The sequence below is a fragment of the Engystomops pustulosus genome, chromosome 3 (genome assembly GCF_040894005.1).
Source record: "Engystomops pustulosus chromosome 3, aEngPut4.maternal, whole genome shotgun sequence".
Lineage (NCBI taxonomy): Eukaryota > Metazoa > Chordata > Amphibia > Anura > Leptodactylidae > Engystomops > Engystomops pustulosus.
In genome coordinates, this window is record NC_092413.1 from 236,900,303 (window position 1) to 236,920,275 (window position 19,973).

The 19,973-nt window shown below is 47.8% G+C and overlaps 1 protein-coding gene across 1 annotated transcript in view; it reads right to left on the minus strand.

Moving 5' to 3' along the window:
- Positions 1–2,556: 2,556 nt before the first annotated feature.
- LOC140123041 (vomeronasal type-2 receptor 26-like) overlaps positions 2,557–19,973 on the minus strand; it is a 76,530-nt gene continuing 59,113 nt past the window's right edge. The window contains exon 9 of the mRNA XM_072144292.1: positions 2,557–3,464. Coding sequence (XP_072000393.1) covers positions 2,557–3,464 — 908 coding nt within the window. The remainder of the gene's footprint in view (positions 3,465–19,973) is intronic.

Below are 19,973 nucleotides of genomic sequence, written 5' to 3' on the forward strand. Positions count from 1 at the left end.
ACAGATGGTTGTAACTTGTGATAATTCAGGGGAAATCCATCATCTGTCATCTTTATCTTCCATCATCCGTCTCCCTCTCATGTGTCTCTCCTATAACATTCTCTCCATATGACAGATACTTACCTACTACTGTGTGTAACTACAACGTGTTATCATTGTGCAGGGCTACTTACTGACTGTGACTACTCATAAAATTGTTTTATTTTGGGGCCACACTTTTAGTTTTGCCCAGGGCCCCATTTTGTCTAAAACGGTCCGTGAATAATGGATCTGTCATGTCCTGGAGATGTGGATCTGAGAGCTCAACACTCCACACTTACCTCAGACAGAAGGTCTTGGGAATAAAATTAGAAAGTTTAACCTGACCCATGAAATAATTGACAGTGACTCCTCCGATGATGATGTCTCCATCCAGAAATTCTTTTATCATCGCAACTGGCTGCTGGTGGATCCTCTGATCTACAATGTGTCACATAGAGGATCAGGACAAGTATCAGGGCTGTCCTGCTGTGTGATGTGAGCAGAGGTGTGTGCAGGACTCCCCTAGATAAGACTGCGCACCCCAATATAACACAGAGCAGGAGCAGGGGGCTGCAGGGCTCTGGGTCAGGAGGCATGGTGCCGGGCAGAGGACAATGCACTCGGTACCAGCCTCTCCCTCCGACTTATACTCTACAGCACAATACATCTCTATGAGGGCTGGATTTAGGTTCAGGTGTTTACTGAGGAAGTTCCCGGTGGTCAAAACGAGAATTTATTCAAAACCTAGAATAAAGATTCCCAGTAAACTCCCAAAATGAATCCACTACAGGCTGGTGCCGCTTCCTGTCCCTATCGCTGTCACATGCTCACTAAACCTTGCATTTCTATATAGAATCTTTTACTGGAGCATAAAACCCTCCCCCTTGTCCACCTATAACCGAGACAAACCCAATCTGACAAGGGGGAGGTTCTGTCATAATGACCGGGAATTATTCCATACAAGAGGCGGAGAGATTATTAGGAGACAAAACACAAGTATTTATCCCATTTCAAGTATTTTGTGAGAAGTAGAGATGGGTTTCATGTCTAAAAATATGGCAGAGAAACTCCATCACACCCTCAAAACCCATAAAAAGACATAAGAATCAGAGCCCTGCCACCCGTCGCCCATTGTGGCTGCAGTTGGGTGATGAAACCCGAATCCCAATACACAGGGGAAGATTTACCAAAAATTGTTCTAGTGGCCCCTAGAAACCAATCAGCTGTGGGAAAATGAAAGCTGAGCTCTGATTGGTTGCCACGACAGTTCTGCTCTCAGACACTTCTGATAAATCTCCCCCACTGGCTACCTATATAGCATCATATATAAAGGACACCAATCACTTCCCTAACTTCCTGAGACTTCATTGAGTCACATTCCTCCACCCCATGGATGATGCCATAGAGTTAGTAAGAATATGCGGGAGGCACGGACCCATGAAGATATTCCACATGCCCCAGCTCCATCTTGGGAGTGGCGGAAGTCCGATAGTCAACTTCCCCTGGCGGCACGGGTTTACATGGGAACGTTTGCGTCGCAGGTAAGTTACACCATTCCTTATCAGCTGTTGAGCTTATGTTCAGTAGTGCAGGAATAGGAGCTTTAGGTGATTGACATTGAAATAGATCAATAAGGAATGTTCTAGTGAGAAGGGGGGGGGGGTTAGACTGGTTTAAAAAATGCAGTAGTAAGATTTCCTTTTGACTCAAGCATGTGATGCCCTTCTTTCTCTCCCTCCAACACAACACCGGGCTTGGTATCAGGCTTGTAAGTATTCATCAATGAATGAACGATAAGAAGACCAATGGTGAGGGACGTACTATTCTCCTTCCTGGATTTCAAACTTTGCTTGGAACTGAGCCCCATTATCAGTCACTATGTGGTGCCTGGTCAGTCACTATGTGGTGCCAGGTCAGTCACTGCTAGACAGAAGAAGCAGCCACACAAAGGCCGTTGCAGTGTAGACAACACTTAGATTTCGTATTGGATGAAGAAAACAACTGGGTGAAATCAGGTTGTCTATAGTGGAGGACATGGATATCTTACAACAATTTCTCATTATTTCTGCATATTACTTTGCATAAGATTAGAAGATTCCTCTTCACTATATAGTGGAAAGATAAGAAATTAGTGGACTTTTTGAGAGATGGTTGTAAAATAGCCCCCCTCAGTTCATCCACTAGTTATTATTCCTACCAGAGGTGCTGCCTCCCTTTAGTGGACACTTGGCTACTAATTTTTCTACACTTTTTGGAAAAGTTGGGTCTGCCTCAAAAATGTACAGAACCAGTTGTACGCATAAAGTTATTGATTCAGAATTTATTGGTTAGTTTTGATCCTACAATATGGAGCAGTTATACCCGACTTAGTGGTAACCGTGCAGCCTGGAGCATTTCCGGTCTTCCAGAATTAGGAAAGAAGACGGGAATCTGCACTGGTTGGATGCATTGTCACATGTGGAAGGTATTGAGTTATCACTCTGTCACGTCCCTAATGTGTAAAACTCAACTACATTTCTATATAATGTGAAGATCTTATCTGCTTCTTCCTTCCAGCAACAACGTTCTTGTGTTGAGTTGTGGTCTCCATAGGATAATGTAGCATTTTGGGAAGAATATGCACCCTAATAGTCCAGCACTGGAGGTCAATATGGCGAATATCTCCACAGCCACCATGTATTTCCCTCTGGTGCTCAGATAAGCCGGGATCATGGCGATCCAGACACTGCAGAACACCAGCATGCTGAAGGTGATGTACTTGGCCTCATTAAAGCTGTCCGGTAAAGTCCGAGCTAAAAAAGCCATAACAAAACTAACAGAAGCCAAGACCCCCATGTAACCCAGGACTGAGTAGAACCAATAAACAGACCCTTCATTACACTGCACAATGATCTTTCCTGGATAAGAGTGTGTGTCCAGCTCTGGGTAAGGGGGAGCTACAGTCAACCAAGTCATACAGATTATCACTTGGATGGATGAGAGGAACGACACCAAGGAATTAGGCCACTTGCTTCCAATCCAGCGTTTCCAGGTACTTCCAGGCTTGGTGGCTTTAAAGGCAATGCAAACCATGATGGTCTTTGCCAGGACACAAGACACGGCTACTGAGAAGAGGATTCCAAACGAGACCTGACGTAGAATGCAAGTGAGGTCCACTGGATGTCCAAGGAACAAGTAGACACAGAGGAAGCTCAGCATGATGGAGACCAGGAGGAGGAAGCTCAGGTTCCGGTTATTGGCCTTCACAATGGCCGTGTCTTTGTAGAAAATAAAAGTCATAAGAATGAGGAATGTAAGGAAAGAAAATATCGAAGAAACCAGAGAAATCCCCAAGACGATTGTGTCATCTGTGTAGGAGAGGAATTCCTTCATCATTGGAACACAACGATCCTTCTTCTCATTGGACCATTCAAGGTCTGTACATTTCATGCAGGAGTCACTGTCTGCAAAATACAAGAAAGAAAGCAAAAATACTAAAGAATATTCAAAACTTGTGTTGAGCGTCCAAAATCGGGTCCGTGTCACTGTCATGCAATGTGGGCTCAGGACTTGGACTTCAGTGAAAGGAGCAATGAAGTGAATGAATCGTAACGCAATGGCGGCATGACAAGGGATTAAATTTGAGCTTAGGTGAAGGTCAGAGTTGAGAGGGGGAGATGTTTAAAGTACGTCTGGAGTAGTTACGTACAAGGGAGAGTTTGGGAATATTTGTAAATATATAGACACGAGGTAGTGTCAGTCTGTCACTGAAATCTGAGGAGAAAAGAACAATTTTTTCTTACCTACAGTTATGGCTGATGTTCAGGATATCATAAGGTAAGTCCAAGAGGCGATCCAACAGCATGGGCCAGGGTGGATCGAACAGCGCCTGGCGGGGTTCACAGCAGTTCCAGAGGCGCCTGTGGTCGAGGGGGAGCCGCTACAGAGGAGAAAAAGATCTCGCCCTCCCATCAGGCTGAGTCCGAAGGTATCTCCCCGTCCCCTGTGTCGCCTTAGGAGCCCCATCAGGGACCCTACGTCCTCCTCCATGAGATGCCCATCCGGGGCTGGAGGGAGGACACTGAGAAATCCAGTAGTGCGGCATTGGACGGGGATACGGGGGGCCCAGACAGTATCTACCCCCACCCCCGGCGGCGTGATCGCAGCACCCAGGAGACGAGATGGCTAGCTTCCCTGCTGAAGATCCGAGCAGCAGCTGTATTCAGCGCAGCGGGTCGACGCAGAGAAGAGGTTCCCGTGGTCCAAAGGAGGGGGATGCGAAATTGCCCTCAGTACCGACCAATAGGCAGGCCCAGCATGCAGGGAGCAGGAGGATCGTGCACAGTGCCGCGGAGTCACCATAAGTTGGGCTCCGTCAGCAATCTTGGGAGAGACAGCAGGTGAACTTCCAGTTTCAGGGGCTGGTACTGGAAGTCCTGCCCCTAGTCCCCTTCAAGATGACACGGACGCTGAGCCTGACAGTGGAGCAGAGGAGGGGTCACCAGTTACGGTGTGGCAGCAGGGGGGCGGGCAGGTGGATCAGGACATAGGTGTGGGTCAGTCTGGGGTGCATGGAGGCGGGTTGAGCAGGGCATCAGGTGAAGGAACGTGAGATCTTCTCTCTGCTTCTATTGGAGAAGCTTAACCTAGAGTGTCTAAAGCCTGAGGAGAGTAAAAAAGAGGAGGAGGAACGCCGGCGTTTAATACCAAGGAACTTTCTCAAATTGGCTGCAGGCTTTTGCGATTCTGGCGGCGGTAATTGGGGAGAAAGCACTGGAAAATTGTAAAGGCTTATTCTGTTATCTATATTCAATAGGGGAGGCATACCGAGTATATGGGGGTAATGCGTGGCTACGATATGATGAACAGTTTCGTCAGCGCAAGGCAGTGTGCCCTCATTAAAATGGGATCACAAGGACATCGATCTGTGTATGCGCTTGATTTCTGCGCCACGGATGGGGCAGTCCTTTCGGGAATCCCCGGGGTTTAGCCCACCACTCGCCATAAATACCTCATCAGGAAGAGGATGTTGCTGGCAATTTAAGGAGGGGGTATGCAAGTTTGGGGCAGACTGTTAGTAACGTCACGATTGCTGATGGTGCGGAGGAGCACATAGTCTCTCCCGGTGTTTTAAGAAGGGGTGGAACAGACCTAGAAGGGCGTTGATGGCAAAGTCGGATGTGGAGGAAGCTTTTCAGTTACTTCCTGTTCATCCGGACAGTTTTAGGTTTTTAGGTTGCAAGTGAGAGGGGGAATATTTTGTGGATTTATGTCTCCATTGGGATGTTCCATTTCTTGTTCTTATTTTGAAATGTTTATTAGATTTGTGGAATAGGTTGTGCAGAGGGAGTCCCAGGTGGACTCGGTTTTGCATTACCTGGATGACTTTCTGCTAATCAGGCCGCCCGGGTCTTGGGTGTGCGGTTATTTTGGCAGACGATGGAAAGGGTAGCAAGCTTATTCGACATTCCGTTAGTGCCAGAGAAGATGGAGGGACCAGGAATGTTGATAACATGTTAGGGGATTGTCGTTGATATGGAAAGAATGGAATGTCGGCTACCGGAGGAGAAAGTTATAGAGATTCGAGAGGCGGTGCCTAGGGCCTGTAGATCTCGGAAGATCCGTTTGCGGGATTTGGAATCCCTTTTAGGCTGGTTAAACTTTGCCTGTCTGATTATGCCGATTGACTATGGCTATGGCAGGTGTACGCGGGCCGGATAATTTTGTGACGATGTCGTGTGGTTTTGGCATATAGGGACAGTGGTGTGCCGGGGCATGGCCGGATGAGTGGAGGGAAAAGGGAATTTTGACCAATTTGGCATTGTTGGAGCTGTTCCCCATTGTGGTAGGCACCGAAGTTTGGGGGGACAGGCTGCGGGACAGGATGGTGCATTTCTGTTGCGATAATTAATTTGGGAGTTGTGCAGGCCATTCATTCTCAGACAGCAAATTCTATACTGCTAGTGAAGTTGTTGAGGCATTTGGTTTTGAGGGGTTTGGTTTTTAATGCGTATTTTAGAGCAGTGCATGTTCCGGGTGTGTACAATGTGATAGCAGATGCCATTTCTCGTTTTAAGTGGGAGCAGTTTCGAGAGGCGGCTCCAGAAGCAGACGGGGAAGGGAAGTTGTGCCCGGAGCATCTATGGCAGCTGGTTTGACAGCTGGGTGGGCTCTTATACAGAGGTCGGTGTGTGCAGCAACTTGGGATGCATACCTGGCGGTGTGGAGCGAATGGGAGTCTTGGGTTCAGTCCTTGGGTGAGATGAAGGTTGCCGTAGATTGGGAGTCCTGTCTGCTAATGTGGGTGGGGATGGCATTTAATGACAGTAGGTCAGCAGCGTCGGTGGCACACCACTTGTCAGTGGTTGCTTTTTGGTTAAAGTTTTGGTGATTGCAGGATTTTACTAAATTGTTCACGATGAGACAGGAGCTGTGGGGCTTTAGAAGGCTTCCATTGGTAAGAGATGCACGTAAACCGGTGTCCTTTCCGGTACTGATGGAATTGGTAATTGTGTTGGGTTCACTTTGTTGGTCGGCTTATGAGATATGTTTGTTTAGATTAGCCTTTTCCCTTGTGTTTTTTGGCGCATTTAGAATCTCTGAGCTTGTGGCTCCTAGCAGGAAGAAGCCCGGCGGTTTGATGGTGTCTGATGTGGTGAAGGTGGGGGGTGTTTTGGAATGCTGCATACGGCATTCCAAGACGGATCAGTTGGGGCGGGGTAAATTGTTATGTTTGGCTGCTTGCTCACAGATGTCGGTGTGTCCAGTACAATGTTTTGCGGAGTTTATGGCAGTTCGACCAGGGGTAGGGAGTCTGCTGCTGGTACACATGGATGAGGACTATCTGTCATGGTTCCAGTTTGTGCAGGTTTTTCGGAAGGCGCTGGGGAAAGTGAGTTTGGTGGCCAGTGAATATTTGTCCAATTCTTTTCGGATTGGGGCAGCTACGAAGGCAGCGTGTTGGGGGCTGAGGGATGAATTGATTAAGAGGAATGGGTGCTAGGAGTTAGAGCGCTTTCGGCTATATACTCACCAGCCACTTTTTAAGGTACACCTGTCCAACTGCTCGTTAACACTTAATTTCTAATCAGCCAACCACATGGTGGCAACTCAGTGCATTTAGGCATGTAGACATGGTCAAGACAATCTCCTGCAGTTCAGACTCAGCATCAGTATGGGGAAGAAAGGTGATTTGTGGCCATTGAACGTGGCATGGTTGTTGGTGCCAGAAGGGCTGGTCTGAGTATTTCAGAAACTGCTGATCTACTGGGATTTTCACGCACAACCATCTCTAGGGTTTACAGAGAATGGTCCTGTTAAAGATATTACACTGGACTCAGACGCCATCTTACATACTGTCAGACATTTTAAAGACTCAGCATTCATTTCATATAACTTTGTGTAGTGATAACTAAAGTTTGGGTTTGTCCCTCAGAACACAAAGACATAGGGGCAGATTTATCAAGCAGTCTGAAAGTCAGAATATTTCCAATTGCCCACGGCAACCAATCACAGCTCCCCTTTAAAATATTCATGAGCACTGGTGAAATGAAAGCTGAGCTGTGATTGGTTGCCATGGGCAACTGGAAATATTCTGACTTTCAGACTGCTTGATAAATCTGCCCCATAGTGCTCACTAACAGCACCTAGTGGAAGGTATTCAGGCAAGCACCTGGGAAGTTTCAGTATTTGCATGTAGCCAATAGTATTAGACTCCTTTGTGTGCTTACATCCAATAGTGTTACATTTCCTGGGTGAGAACACCCAATTATAGTTGCTGCTTTCCTAATTACACGCCTTATGTAAAGTGCCTTATGGTTTTCTATAAATGTCGGTCCCTCAATAAACTTATTAGTCTTCTTGCTAACTTCCTGCAAGGACAGGTCTTGTCTTTTCATTCAAGTTAGTCAATTCCAGCGCTGGACACAGACTCATTTAATTTGAAACTCACCTTACAATGATTAGGGGTTTGAGCCCCAGATATAAATCTATGAGAATTGGCGTCTCCTGGTTGGGCATACTTTTATGGACATCTAACCATCGAGGTGACCTCCGCAAGAGTCCAGGCGGCCAGTGACCAGAACTGACAATGAGCGCTCGTCGGGGTAAGTCAAGTCTATTTTTGTCTACCTTGACTGTAGTTCTGTTTCACTGGCTGAAAGGGACTGGGTATGGTCATCTCCTTGTGTGATGTTATGTACTTTGCCTTATATGTCCATATATAATAGAATGTTCACTTTAATTGTGATAAAGGATCTCTTGTAAGGTGATTGACTGACAGAGACTGGACGTGACTATGTATGTTGTAGAAAAAAGGTCTGCAGTGCCCTCTTGTGAATTGTTGATGTAGTTCAGAAAGTTTGTGATGGTGTTGAGATTTTTGTTCATGTAAGCGCGGATAGAATCTGGAAGTTTACAGAGACAAATTCTGGCTAAATTTACGTATCATTCCTTCGGGATTGATGCGGCCCCGTGATGCGGAAAGGACAGTAGAGGCAGGAAGGACACTGACGGGAATTTTACAGTTGAGCGTTATCTCCTTGATTTCTGAAATATTGTGGGAAGGTCTCTAATTTGTACTTACTGATAGTTAGCGGGGTAGTCTGGAGCTGTATGTACGGAGGATATCTATAGCCCTTGAACAAAATCAGGTATTCCACAGATTCCACAAAATGGGTAGTGAGCAAAGTAAGACTGTAGCTGGACACTGCAGACCTAAAAAGGCAACTGACATAGTGTCACACAGGAAAGGTAAAGAGTGGGTAGAAAGGAAGTTATGAGGCATTGAAGTTTTTGGGTATGTTAGATGATCCCCTGAGTGTGCAGAGGTAGGAGACAGCACTTGATGAAAATGGTGGCTGGCTCAAAGACAAAAAGTGGCACACCCAGGCAGAAGGTTGTTTTGATGTAAGTAGAGAGTTAATGACAAAGGAAAGTGGATGGGGTTGATTACTGGAGACTTAGACCAGTGACTACGGACGGACCAAGACAGAGGGACAGGAATCCTAGAGAGTGCTCATTAAAAAAAAAAAAAAAAAAGAAAAAAAAATATTTTGGAATGCAGACCAGCACCCTCTTAGACTCCACCCCCGTATCTGGGGGGTTAGAGAAGATGACACGCCCTACCATCTTGTAGTGGTGGCCATCTTAAGACAGTATATTCCCTTCAAGTCCCTGAAAGCTAATTGCCTATAACTCTACACTGTAGGCTGGTTCTAGGATAGCAGCAGCTTCACCCTTGAGGCATCTTGGCGGACGTTTGAAATAAAATGCCGTCAGGTGAATATTTTCACCAATTTCAAACATTTGCTAAGGGTCTTGAGTGTGCAATGCTGTTTGTTTATTTTATTTTAAAATTTTTTGATTCTGACAATTGCAGAAAAATTAGTAGAAAAAGTGTTGCAATGTCTCTGGTACCTGCTTTCTGGAGTTGAAAGAGTTAATCAGGGGGAGATCTGTGGGCAGCTGGGCTTTGCTTTGCCTTATCTGTGTCTGTGAGAAGTAGCTTTGAAGCACACAGAAAGCATCTGTGTTGAGTGGGGGAGACAGAGCTGACAATCTAAAAGACTTAAAGGAATTTGCTTGTGATAAGAATACAAAGAGACACACTCTAGGAAACGTAGACGGCCCCAACAAGGCGGGACAAGGGGCGTGGTAATGGACAAGGATTTCAGCAAGAACAGTCCCCCTCTTCTGAAAGCCCCCCCCAAATAGAGTTAGTGCCTTTCATTGTAGAACTCTTCCCTGTTGGCAAATGTTTTCCTCTCTGTGCCCCTACAGGAGGATTGCCAGTATCTATTTGCCTTTACCAGTGTAGTAATCCAGTATACCTGATGCAGATTCCCACAAGGGGGTAAAACTCCCCCAGCCAGTAATCCATACTACACGGCCCTACAGCGAGTACACTGGCAGACTAGCCCCTTACTGGATGTTCTCCTTTCAGTATGCGGAGGACCTACTGTTTTTGTTTGCCAGGATGCATTTATTGACCTTATGTGTTTTCTGTTCCAGAAGGGTTGTAAAGTTTCCTGAGACAAACTCCAGTACTGCCAGGAGAAGGTGGTCTTCCTAGGCCACTGCTCCTCAGCCACAGGCAGACACCTGACAGAGGAAAGAAAGCTGGCAGTCCAGAATGTGCCCCTGCCCTGAGGCCCTAAGCCTCTTCACATGATTCTAGGACTGGCCAGCTCCTGCAGGCCTGGGATAAGGTCTGCTGCCTCCAGCCTGATGTTGCCCCTTTCTGACTGCATTGCCTCTTCCCCATTTGCCCTTAGTCAGGAGGCAATTGATGCATTCCATAGCCCTAAGCTGAGAAATCCTGTCTGCCCCGGCCCTGGGCACATCCCACTGGATCAAACTTTTGTTTTATTTTGCACTGAGTATCTAGGCCACGCCACAGGTGTCAAGTCCAGGAACGTGGTGGCCTCCCCAGTGGCCCACTATTAGGCCCAGTTAGACTCAGTCATGAGGGGAGCCCCTCATGTGTCAGTAGCTGCAGCCAGCAATCTGCTCAGTGAGGCCAGTGAGTTGATCCTAGACCCTAGATCACTCAGTCACAGTGCAAACGCCATATACCTTGCGCAGTGTCCTCACCCAAGTACAGCCCAAGCATCTGAGCAAAGGCCAGACAGCTCAGACTCCAGTGTGCACTCCTGATTCCCCAGGATACACTGATAAGGTGCACACCTCTGAATCCTTCATTCTGTCGCCAGTCTTCCAGGATTCAGAGAGGGGGAGAGAAGGGTGAGTAATGCAGATGTTGAGTTTTTTCTCATAGATGGCTCCAGGTCTGCGAGAGAAGACAGACGGTTCTACACTGGATATACAGTGGTCAGTGACGCACATGAGGTAGTACAAGCAGAACCACTCCCTGGACACAGGTCAGCGCAGGAGGTGAAGTGACGGCACTCAGGGAAGCGCTACAGCTGGTGGAAGGTAAAAGGGCAAACATCTATACTGAAGGTATAGTCCTGGGGTCTAAACACGACTATGAACCCATATGGAAGGCTAGAGATTTCCTCACCTCTGCAGGGACCCCCTTTAAGCATGGCAAGCTGGGTAAAGAGCTCATGGATGCTCTCTTACTTCCACAAGAGGTGAGGATAATAAAAGTAAAAGCACACACAATTTGGTAACTCCACAAGCCAAGGGCAAGTATGTGGCTGACGGGATGGTGAAGGCAGCTGCACAGATGGAGCCCGGAGACTGTCTGAAGTCTCAGCGGTGAGTTCTGAGCTAAAAGTTTGATCCACAGGTGTTCCAGTCCCTGGTGGCCCGAGAGTCATCAGAAGTGAAGGGAGTGTGGAGGAAAGCTGGAGCCCAGATGCCTATGGGACCTGGATGCTGGGAGAGAGGGTGTGCCTGCCCGGAGCCCTGCACCCGACAGTAAGTCAAGTAGCCTACGGACACATACACATCCAAAATGGCCATGCTAGTGCTCGTAAACCACCAGTGGTTTGCCCCGGGCATTAGTACCCCTGTCACTAGACTAGTGAAAGCCTGTATAGTCTGTGCCCGCCACAACCCGGGTAAGGTGGTAAAGACCCCACGGAAGGTGACACCCAAGCCGCTGTATCCCTTCCAAAGACTGCAGATAGATTTTATCCAGCTACCAAAAAGTGGTATGTAGGAATACGTGCCTGTGTGCATTGATCTCTTTCCAGGATGGCCAGAAGCTTCTCCCATGACCAAGGCTACTGCCAGAGCCGCAGCCAAGAAGTTGGTGAGTGAGATTTTTCTGCAGGTTTGGACTTCCAGAGACCATAGAGTCCGGTCGCAGAACCAACTTCACTGGACAGATAAAAACCTAAAGCCTTGTCCCTCCTGGGTGTAGAAGAGGCCCTGCACACCCCTTCCCGAATTAGTTGTGGGTTTGAGAGAATAAATGGCACTCTTAAGTTAGAGATACAGGAGGCCATGGAAGTAACAGGGAAACCATGGTTCGAGTGCCTTCCTGCTGCCCACCATTCAGTTAGGAACACCCCCAACAGAAAGATGGGATTGTCCCCCTTTGAAGTATTTTTATTTTTTGGCTATGCACCCAGACTAGGCCCCTACTTCCCATAGACCCTGCAGCTGATGGCAGGAAACCAGGTGGAACATGCCAGTTGAGCCAGGCCTTGGAAAAGGTCCGCAAAGTGTTTCTGATTACTTTTTCAGATCCAGACAGAGACCTCAGGACGCATAACCTGAAGCCCGGAGACTAAGTGATGGTAAAGAGACTGCAAAGAGAGAGAGTCTGGAGCCTCGCTAAGATGGTCCTTTCCAAGTCCTGCTGACCAGTGCCACGTCTGTGCAGCTAGAGGGAAGTCAGCATGCTTCCCACACTTACTGTTGCAAACTTACTTATTCTTCTTGCTAGCTGGTCTCTTCTGACTGACTGTATGCTCAGGGACACCCCAACCATGACTATCACTGTATCTACAGGGGTGACCAGGATGCCCCCAGGGTAGGAGACTTTACCTACGGTTGGTGCAACAAGACAATGAACTTCTTTAACATTGACAGCACAGGTAACCCTGTATTAGCAGTGTCTGATGTACAGGATTTGTGGGGATAGGAGAGTCAGGTCAGGCCTAGAGGCTGGGAAGGTGAGTGTACTGTGATAAGGTTTGTGCATTCCTTCCTCGTGATCCCCAGGGATAAGTTTGATCAGACACATAAGAAAAGGTAGAGAATCTGGAGGTCAAAGAGAGAAGCGCCTAGATGACAACGTTTATATAGATACAGTGGGAGCACCAAGGGGGGGTCCCAGATGAGTACAAGGTCCACAATCAGATATGGGCAGGTCTAGAGACCATTATTCCCCAGATAGCTACCAGCAAAGATGTTGGTTGGGTTAACTGGTTGTATTGTAATCAACAGAGATTTGTGATTGTATCCGAGATGCTTCCCAGAACCGCACGGCTTTGGACATGATCCTTGCTGAGAAGGGAGGAGTCTGTAAGATGGTGGGAGCGGCTTGTCGCATATACATCCCAGATGACATTGCCCCCTATGGATCCATTACCCATGCTCGTGAAAAGATTGAAGGACTGTCCAGGGAACGCAAGAGAAACTCTGGGGTGGACACTTTGTCCTTCACTTTGTGGTTGGGGGATTGGAAGGGTTTCCTTTAAGTGGGGGTGATATTGGGGATTGTGATTTTGCTCTCATCACTTATTGCGTGTTGTGTGGTCCCCCTCATCAAGTCCACCATGTCCCAGATGGCCGTCCAGGTGGTAAGAACCATGACAGGAGAAGTCCCGGTGTGGAGGATACCGCCTTGTTGAAGAACCAGCCTGTTAATAAACCCATAAACTATGGAAACACAATTATGTAATTTGAGTATGCAGGCCTGTAACCCCCGAGTGACTGGCCTCCAGGGGATCTGGTGAAGAGTTAACAAGTCCAGCAGGTAAGGGTTTAGCCTACCTGTGGGTACCTGGAGTTTGAGGAGGTCACCCTGGACAAAAGTTACAGGCCATGCAAAGCTCAAAAGGGGGGAAATGTTAAAGATATTACACTGGACTCTTACATACTGTCAGACATTTTAAAGACTCAGCATTCATTTCATATAACTTTGTGTAGTGATAACTAAAGTTTGGGTTTGTCCCTCAGAACACAAAGACATAGTGCTCACTAGCAGCACCTAGTGGAAGGTATCCAGGCAAGCACCTGGGAAGTTTCAGTATTTGCATGTAGCCAATAGTATTAGACTCCTTTGTGTGCTTACATCCAATAGTGTTACATTTCCTGGGTGAGAACACCCAATTATAGTTGCTGCTTTCCTAATTACACGCCTTATGTAAAGTGCCTTATGGTTTTCTATAAATGTCGGTCCCTCAATAAACGTATTAGTCTTGTTGCTAACTTCCTGCAAGGACAGGTCTTGTCTTTTCATTCAAGTTAGTCAATTCCAGCGCTGGACACAGACTCATTTAATTTGAAACTCACCTTACAATGATTAGGGGTTTGAGCCCCAGATATAAATCTATGAGAGTCCGAAAAAGAAAAAACATCCAGTGAGCGGCAGTTCTGTGGGCGGAAGTGCCTTGTTGATGCCAGAGGTCAGAGGAGAATGGGCAGACTGGTTCGAGCTGATAGAAAGGCAACAGTGACTCAAATCACCACCCGTTACAACCAAGGTAGGAAGAAGAGCATCTCTGAATGCACAGTACGTCGAACTTTGGGGCAGATGGGCTACAGCAGCAGAAGACCACACCGGGTGCCACTCCTTTCAGCTAAGAACAGGAAACTGAGGCAACAATGTGCACAAGCTCATCGAAATTGGACAGTAGAAGATTGGAAACACGTTGCCTGGTCTGATGACCACAATGTACCCAACATCTGATGGCTACTTTCAGCAGGATAATGCGCCATGTCATAAAGCTGGAATCATCTCAGACTGGTTTCTTGAACATGTCAATGAGGTCACTAGACACAAATGGCCTCCACAGTCACCAGATCTCAATCCAATAGAGCATCTTTGGGATGTGGTGGAACGGGAAATTCGCATCATGGATGTGCAGCCGACAAATCTGCGGCAACTGTGTGATGCCACCATGTCAATATGGACCAAAATCTCTGAGGAGCTTCCAGCACCTTGTTGAATCTGTGCCACAAAGAATTGAGGCAGTTCTGAAGGCAAAAGGGGGTCCAACCCGTTACTAGCATGGTGTACCTAATAAAGTGGCCGGTGAGTGTATATTCGCCCGCATTTGTTGGACAGACTCGAGTCGGCTCGTGGTGGTGACCAGGTGATGTGAGGCAAGTGGGGAAGTAACAATACAAGCCGAGTGTTATGGACGATTTGTAATTGGACACATTGGGAGTCATTTACTAAGGGCCTGAATAAGGTTTTTCAGCGGGTTACGCAATTTTTTCTGTTTTTCGCCAATTTTCCCTGTATTGCCCCGGGATTTTGGCGCACGGATCGGATTGTGGCGCATCGGCGCCGGCATGGACGCAACGGAATTCGGGGGGCGTGGCCGTACGAAAACCCGACGGATTCGGAAAAACTGCTGCATTTAAAAAAAAAAAAAAGTGTTGCTGGACATGCGCTTACCTGCACCCGGCCCGGCTTGGTTAAGTTCAGTGCATTCCGATGAACTTCAGCGCAGCAGCGACACCTGGCGGATGTCGGAGGAACTACCTTAGTGACCTGAATCCACCGCAGAGAATGCGCCTCGAATGGACCGGGTAAGTAAATCTGCCCCATTAACGTGTTATCTGTTTCTTTGATTTAGGTGCCCCTTCATGTCTGATTTGAATTGTCGGCCACTCCTATGTGTACTGGGGAGTCCAGCGAGCGGATGTACGACTGGCCGGCCGCCAGCTAGGTTTATCCAGGATTGAGGCGCAGGTGCACTGGTTAGGGGTTCGAGTGATGTTATGGTCGAAATTGTTGCCCGAAATTCACTACTACGCGGGAATGGATAGACCTCCGGATGTGGTAGTTATTCACACAGGAGGAAATGACATGGGATTGAGAGCTTCATGGTCATTGATGCGAGATAACAAGTTGGATATTTGGCGGCTGTTGGTTTCCTTTCCCGGTTTGTTGGTGGTCTGGTCTCCGATACTGTCGGGGGCAAAGTGGCGGCAGGCTCGGTCGTTGAGGAGTTTAAATAGAGCAAGGGTTAAGGTTAACAAAACAATAGGCCGGTTTATAGCACGGAATGGGGGCATTGTGATAGGGCACCCGGAGGTGGAAAAAGGGCAAGGGGTGTATTTTACGGGAGGATGGGGTACACCTGACTGATGTGGGCCTGGATTTATGGTTACTGGGTATACAGGAAGGAGCGGAGAAGGCAGTGGCGATCATCCCACACGGTGTCATGTCGGATTTAAGAGGGGTTCTCGGGGGCAAAAAGGAGGTGTTGAGATGGGGAAGCTGGCACCACGGGGGGTGTCCAGTCCCCCGAATAGTTGATTAACAGAGAGATGGTGAATTCCTGGGAACAAGGATCTCAGGAGGTGGGGAAGTCTCCATTTTGGGTCCCTGGTCAGGCGCATATATGGCCGGGGCAGGGCCGGATCAAGGGTGGTGGGGGCCCCTGGTCGCAAACTGGTGGGGGCCCCTGGGCGCAAACTGGTGGGGGCCCCTGGGCGCAAACTGGTGGGGGCCCTTCCAACAATGTTTTAGGAAGTACCTAGCCAGCCCCTGTGGTATACAGCAGGCCAGCCTCCGTATGTAGCCTTTCAGCTCCTGTAGTATATAACCTGCCAGCTTCAGTCGGAAACTGGTGGGGGCCCCGGGGCTCGAGCCCTGGGAGCCCCTCCTTTAATCTGGCCCTGGGCTAAGGGCAAGTGAGACTTGGGTGAGATTAGTGGCAACTTCATTGATGGCAATTTTGAATGCCCTCCAGAACCCCTTTCTAGGTTAGGTAATTTTTGTTTAATGTAAATTCTAATGTTATACAATGTTATTGATTAATGATGCTGTTTGTTATAATAAATGCTGTCGCTGTGGCCTTTACACCCAACATCTGTGTACGCCTTTTTATGGATAGAGGTATTTTGGGGGTTGGGTTTACCAGCAGTAATTTTAAGTCCCAAAGTCAAGGTTTAGTGTTAGGGTGACCATTACTGCATTTATAATATCAAACAATTTAATAGCGCAGTTTTTTTTGTTTAATTCATCATTTCAGGTAATGTTATTGTTTTAAATACTTTTCCTAACTCATTATTGGAGGCAGTTGCGCTGATAATCGCTACATTCTGCCACAAAGATAATGAGGCTCTTTTACGGGTCCACGGAATATGTGACGATTTCCGATGTGCCCCACATTTAGAAGGGCTTTTTGTTGCATGTGATCAGTTTTTGGCACATCGGCACCGGCTTTCACGCGGCACAAATCGGGGGGAAAGTGGACGCTCCGAATGCAGGAAAGTGGACGCTCCGAATCCTCGTCGGACAACGCTCCTCGGGGATCGCGACGGGTAAGTAAATGTGCCCCAATAACTGTGTCTGATACCCATAGGGGGGGATGTATTAACGCAATTGTGCCACAATTCTATTCTATAGACTATTTTTTGGAAGCTTTCCGACTTGTCCGAATAAGGGGTGTGGCCTCGCAAAAAAGGGCGTGGCTTATGGAGTATCGTCCGAGCGGCCCAAAATTCTTGCGCAGAGTTTAGACCAACTAAAATAAGGTCTAAAGTAGGAACCAACAGGCTTATGCTGCACCAAATTTCATCATAACAGTGATAAAGCTGACGCAGCAAAAGACAAGTGTTTTCCAGCTAGAAACTGGCGGAACCTGAGACCCAGGCACGCCAGGGGTGTGGCCTCTGGAAAAGGGCGTGGCCTCTTTGAATGTTCCTTATGCCAAAAAGTAGGTCTAAATTGGAAACCGACAGTCTTATCCTGCACCAGATTCATTAACACAGTGATAAATCTGGAGCAGAAAATGACCAGGGTTTTCCTCCACTAAACTGACGGAACCTGGGAGTAGAGATTGGCGAATTTGTTGAAATTCGGTTAGACCCGATTTACCAAATTTTTTGAATAAATTTGATTCGACCCAAATCGAATCATGACAAATCACGTTAAAAACCAGTTATTTCCTGGCTGCAGAGAGCCTGTAGGGTGTTGTAGAAAGTTGTGCCAGGCTCACATATGCATAGGGAGCGTGGTTTGGGCTTCCAACAATGCTGTGTTTTAGTATGACACGCACATGAACGTCTGTGCCAGTTTAAAAGGCCCCACTATAACATCACAGAGTGCACTCTTTTTACACTGACATCAGATGATTCCATAGATTACGACAGATCCAGTTCTGTTAAACATGGATACATGTAGAAACCCCCCAAAAGAGTGCAGAGGGTGTTGGCAGTAATTCTGCATCGACCTCATTGATCATTTTCCCCTTCTTTTCACCCGTCAGTGTCCGCTTTTAATCGGTCAATAATCCATCAGTATTGCTAAAGCCAAAAACAAACAGGTGTGGATCCAGAATAGAGATGAGCAGTAAATGGGATACTTACATGTCCTCTGTGTTCTGTATCCACTCCTACTTTTGGATATCAATCCTGATGTCAGGCATGGCTATTCCCCACCTAGTTTGCCTTGCCCTTAAATTTGACCTCAGTTAAAGTGGTGGATGTTGTCTCGACCAGGTGCCATCTTACTTCCTGTTTGGTATATATTTCCTGTCCTGCTCAGTAGACGTTGCTTGAGTATTGTGTTTAGCTCCTGCTTGGACAGTCCTCTTGCTTGGAACTCCTTCTCCAGATTGTTCCTCCCTTCTGCGATTTACCTTGCTGAACTACTGCTCCCAGATTGCTAACCTGGCTTTTGCACGTTCTGCTTAGCTGCTTGTTGTAGTACTTCTGTTCCCAGCATGCTCGCTGCACCTCCTGTCTCCACCCTTGGTGCTTCCAGTGTCCTGTCTAGTCCCTGCTATTGGATTCCAGCAATATATCAACAGTATCGTGACACCTGAAGCTTTTCATTCCTTCTGACAGATGAAATGAAGTGGAAAACTAAACATAGTGGCAATGTCATAGAGTGGTGGAGGGTGGTAACAACATTATGGAAATCACTGGGTGTTCCAGGGAGACAGCGGTCAGTTGGCAGCAGCATGAGTAGGCCGCAGAGTGGAACAATGACTTATTATGGAGGTGGTGGAAACATGGTAGGCCACTGAGTGGCAAAATGACTGAGCGTGAAGGTGGTGGAAGCAGCATGAGTAGGCTGCAGTGTGTCACAATGATACAGTGTGGAGGTGGCAGCAGCAGCAGCAGGAGCCCACAGAGTGGCACAATGATAGAGTGTAGAGGTGCCAGCAGCAGCAGGAGGTCAGAAAGTGCACATTGATATAGTGTGCAGGTGGGTGACAATTTCCATCCCTGGTAAAGATGGTAGGAGGCAGATGGAGAAACTGGCAGCAGATGTGTGGCATCAGGCGGGAGGCAGCATCACAATGGTGGCTGAGGCAGGTAGTTAGAATTCAGACTCATTTCTCAACATTTGGGGGAGGCGTCATGGCTGATCTAATCCCATTGGTGAGTTGCAATCTGGGCTGATCCAAGCCTTATTCTTGACAAAGGTCAGTTTCTCCACATTACGGGTGGACAAGCGGGTTCTCCTTGGGGTATCCTTGGGCCATTTCCTTGGGGTAACGATGGCCCCCGCTGCACTGAACACCCACTCTGATGCCACACTCTGCAAGTTCCGGCCACGCATCAAGTTTGGCTGCCCAGTATTCCAGGGGATCCCCTACCTGAGGTGGTAAAGTGCTGTCCAAGTAGGCCACCACCTGCTGGTGCAGGGTCTGCTCCATGTCCTGCTGCTGCTGGTGGTGGTGGCTACCCTCCTCACTAGGCGGGTGAAGGAAGTTGCTCATTAAGGACTCCAAACTTAAGCTGCTGCTGATGGAGCTGCTACAGCTCCTACCTCCCCATCTCCCCACAGCAGCCGTGGCAGTAGTACGGGATCAATGACTGTCAGGATTCCCCTGGTCAGACCTGACAGAGGATGGACAATGGCGGACATAGGCAGCTGGCAACTGTGTGCTCAGTATTTCTCTATAGTATGCCAGTTGTTCCTCCCTCTCAGCAGCAGGAAAAAAAGTCACCCATTTTTTCCCGGTAGCGAGGGTCCAAGAGGGTGGAGAGTGAAAAGTCATCCCTATGCCGGATGTTGACTATTTGACTGTCACTAGTTAAGTGACTCTGAGGGACTCCCAGCCTCCAACTCCACTGCATACTGCCACGGTGCTTCTGGGTCATCTACCTCCTCCGGATGCTCCTGCTTCTTCTCTCTTGTCACCTAAGTAGAAAAACCACTGATTTCATCAGACTCCATGTAGTCTCCACTTCAGTCTCCAGTGCCCTGACCAGACAGATTTTGCAGCATGAGTTACAGGACATGAAGCAGTGGAATGACGTTATTCATCCCGCGGTCCTGGTGACTGACAAATAACGTGGCCTCTTCAAAGGGCCTGAGCAAACGGCTGGTGTCACGCATGAGCTGCCAGTGGCTGACA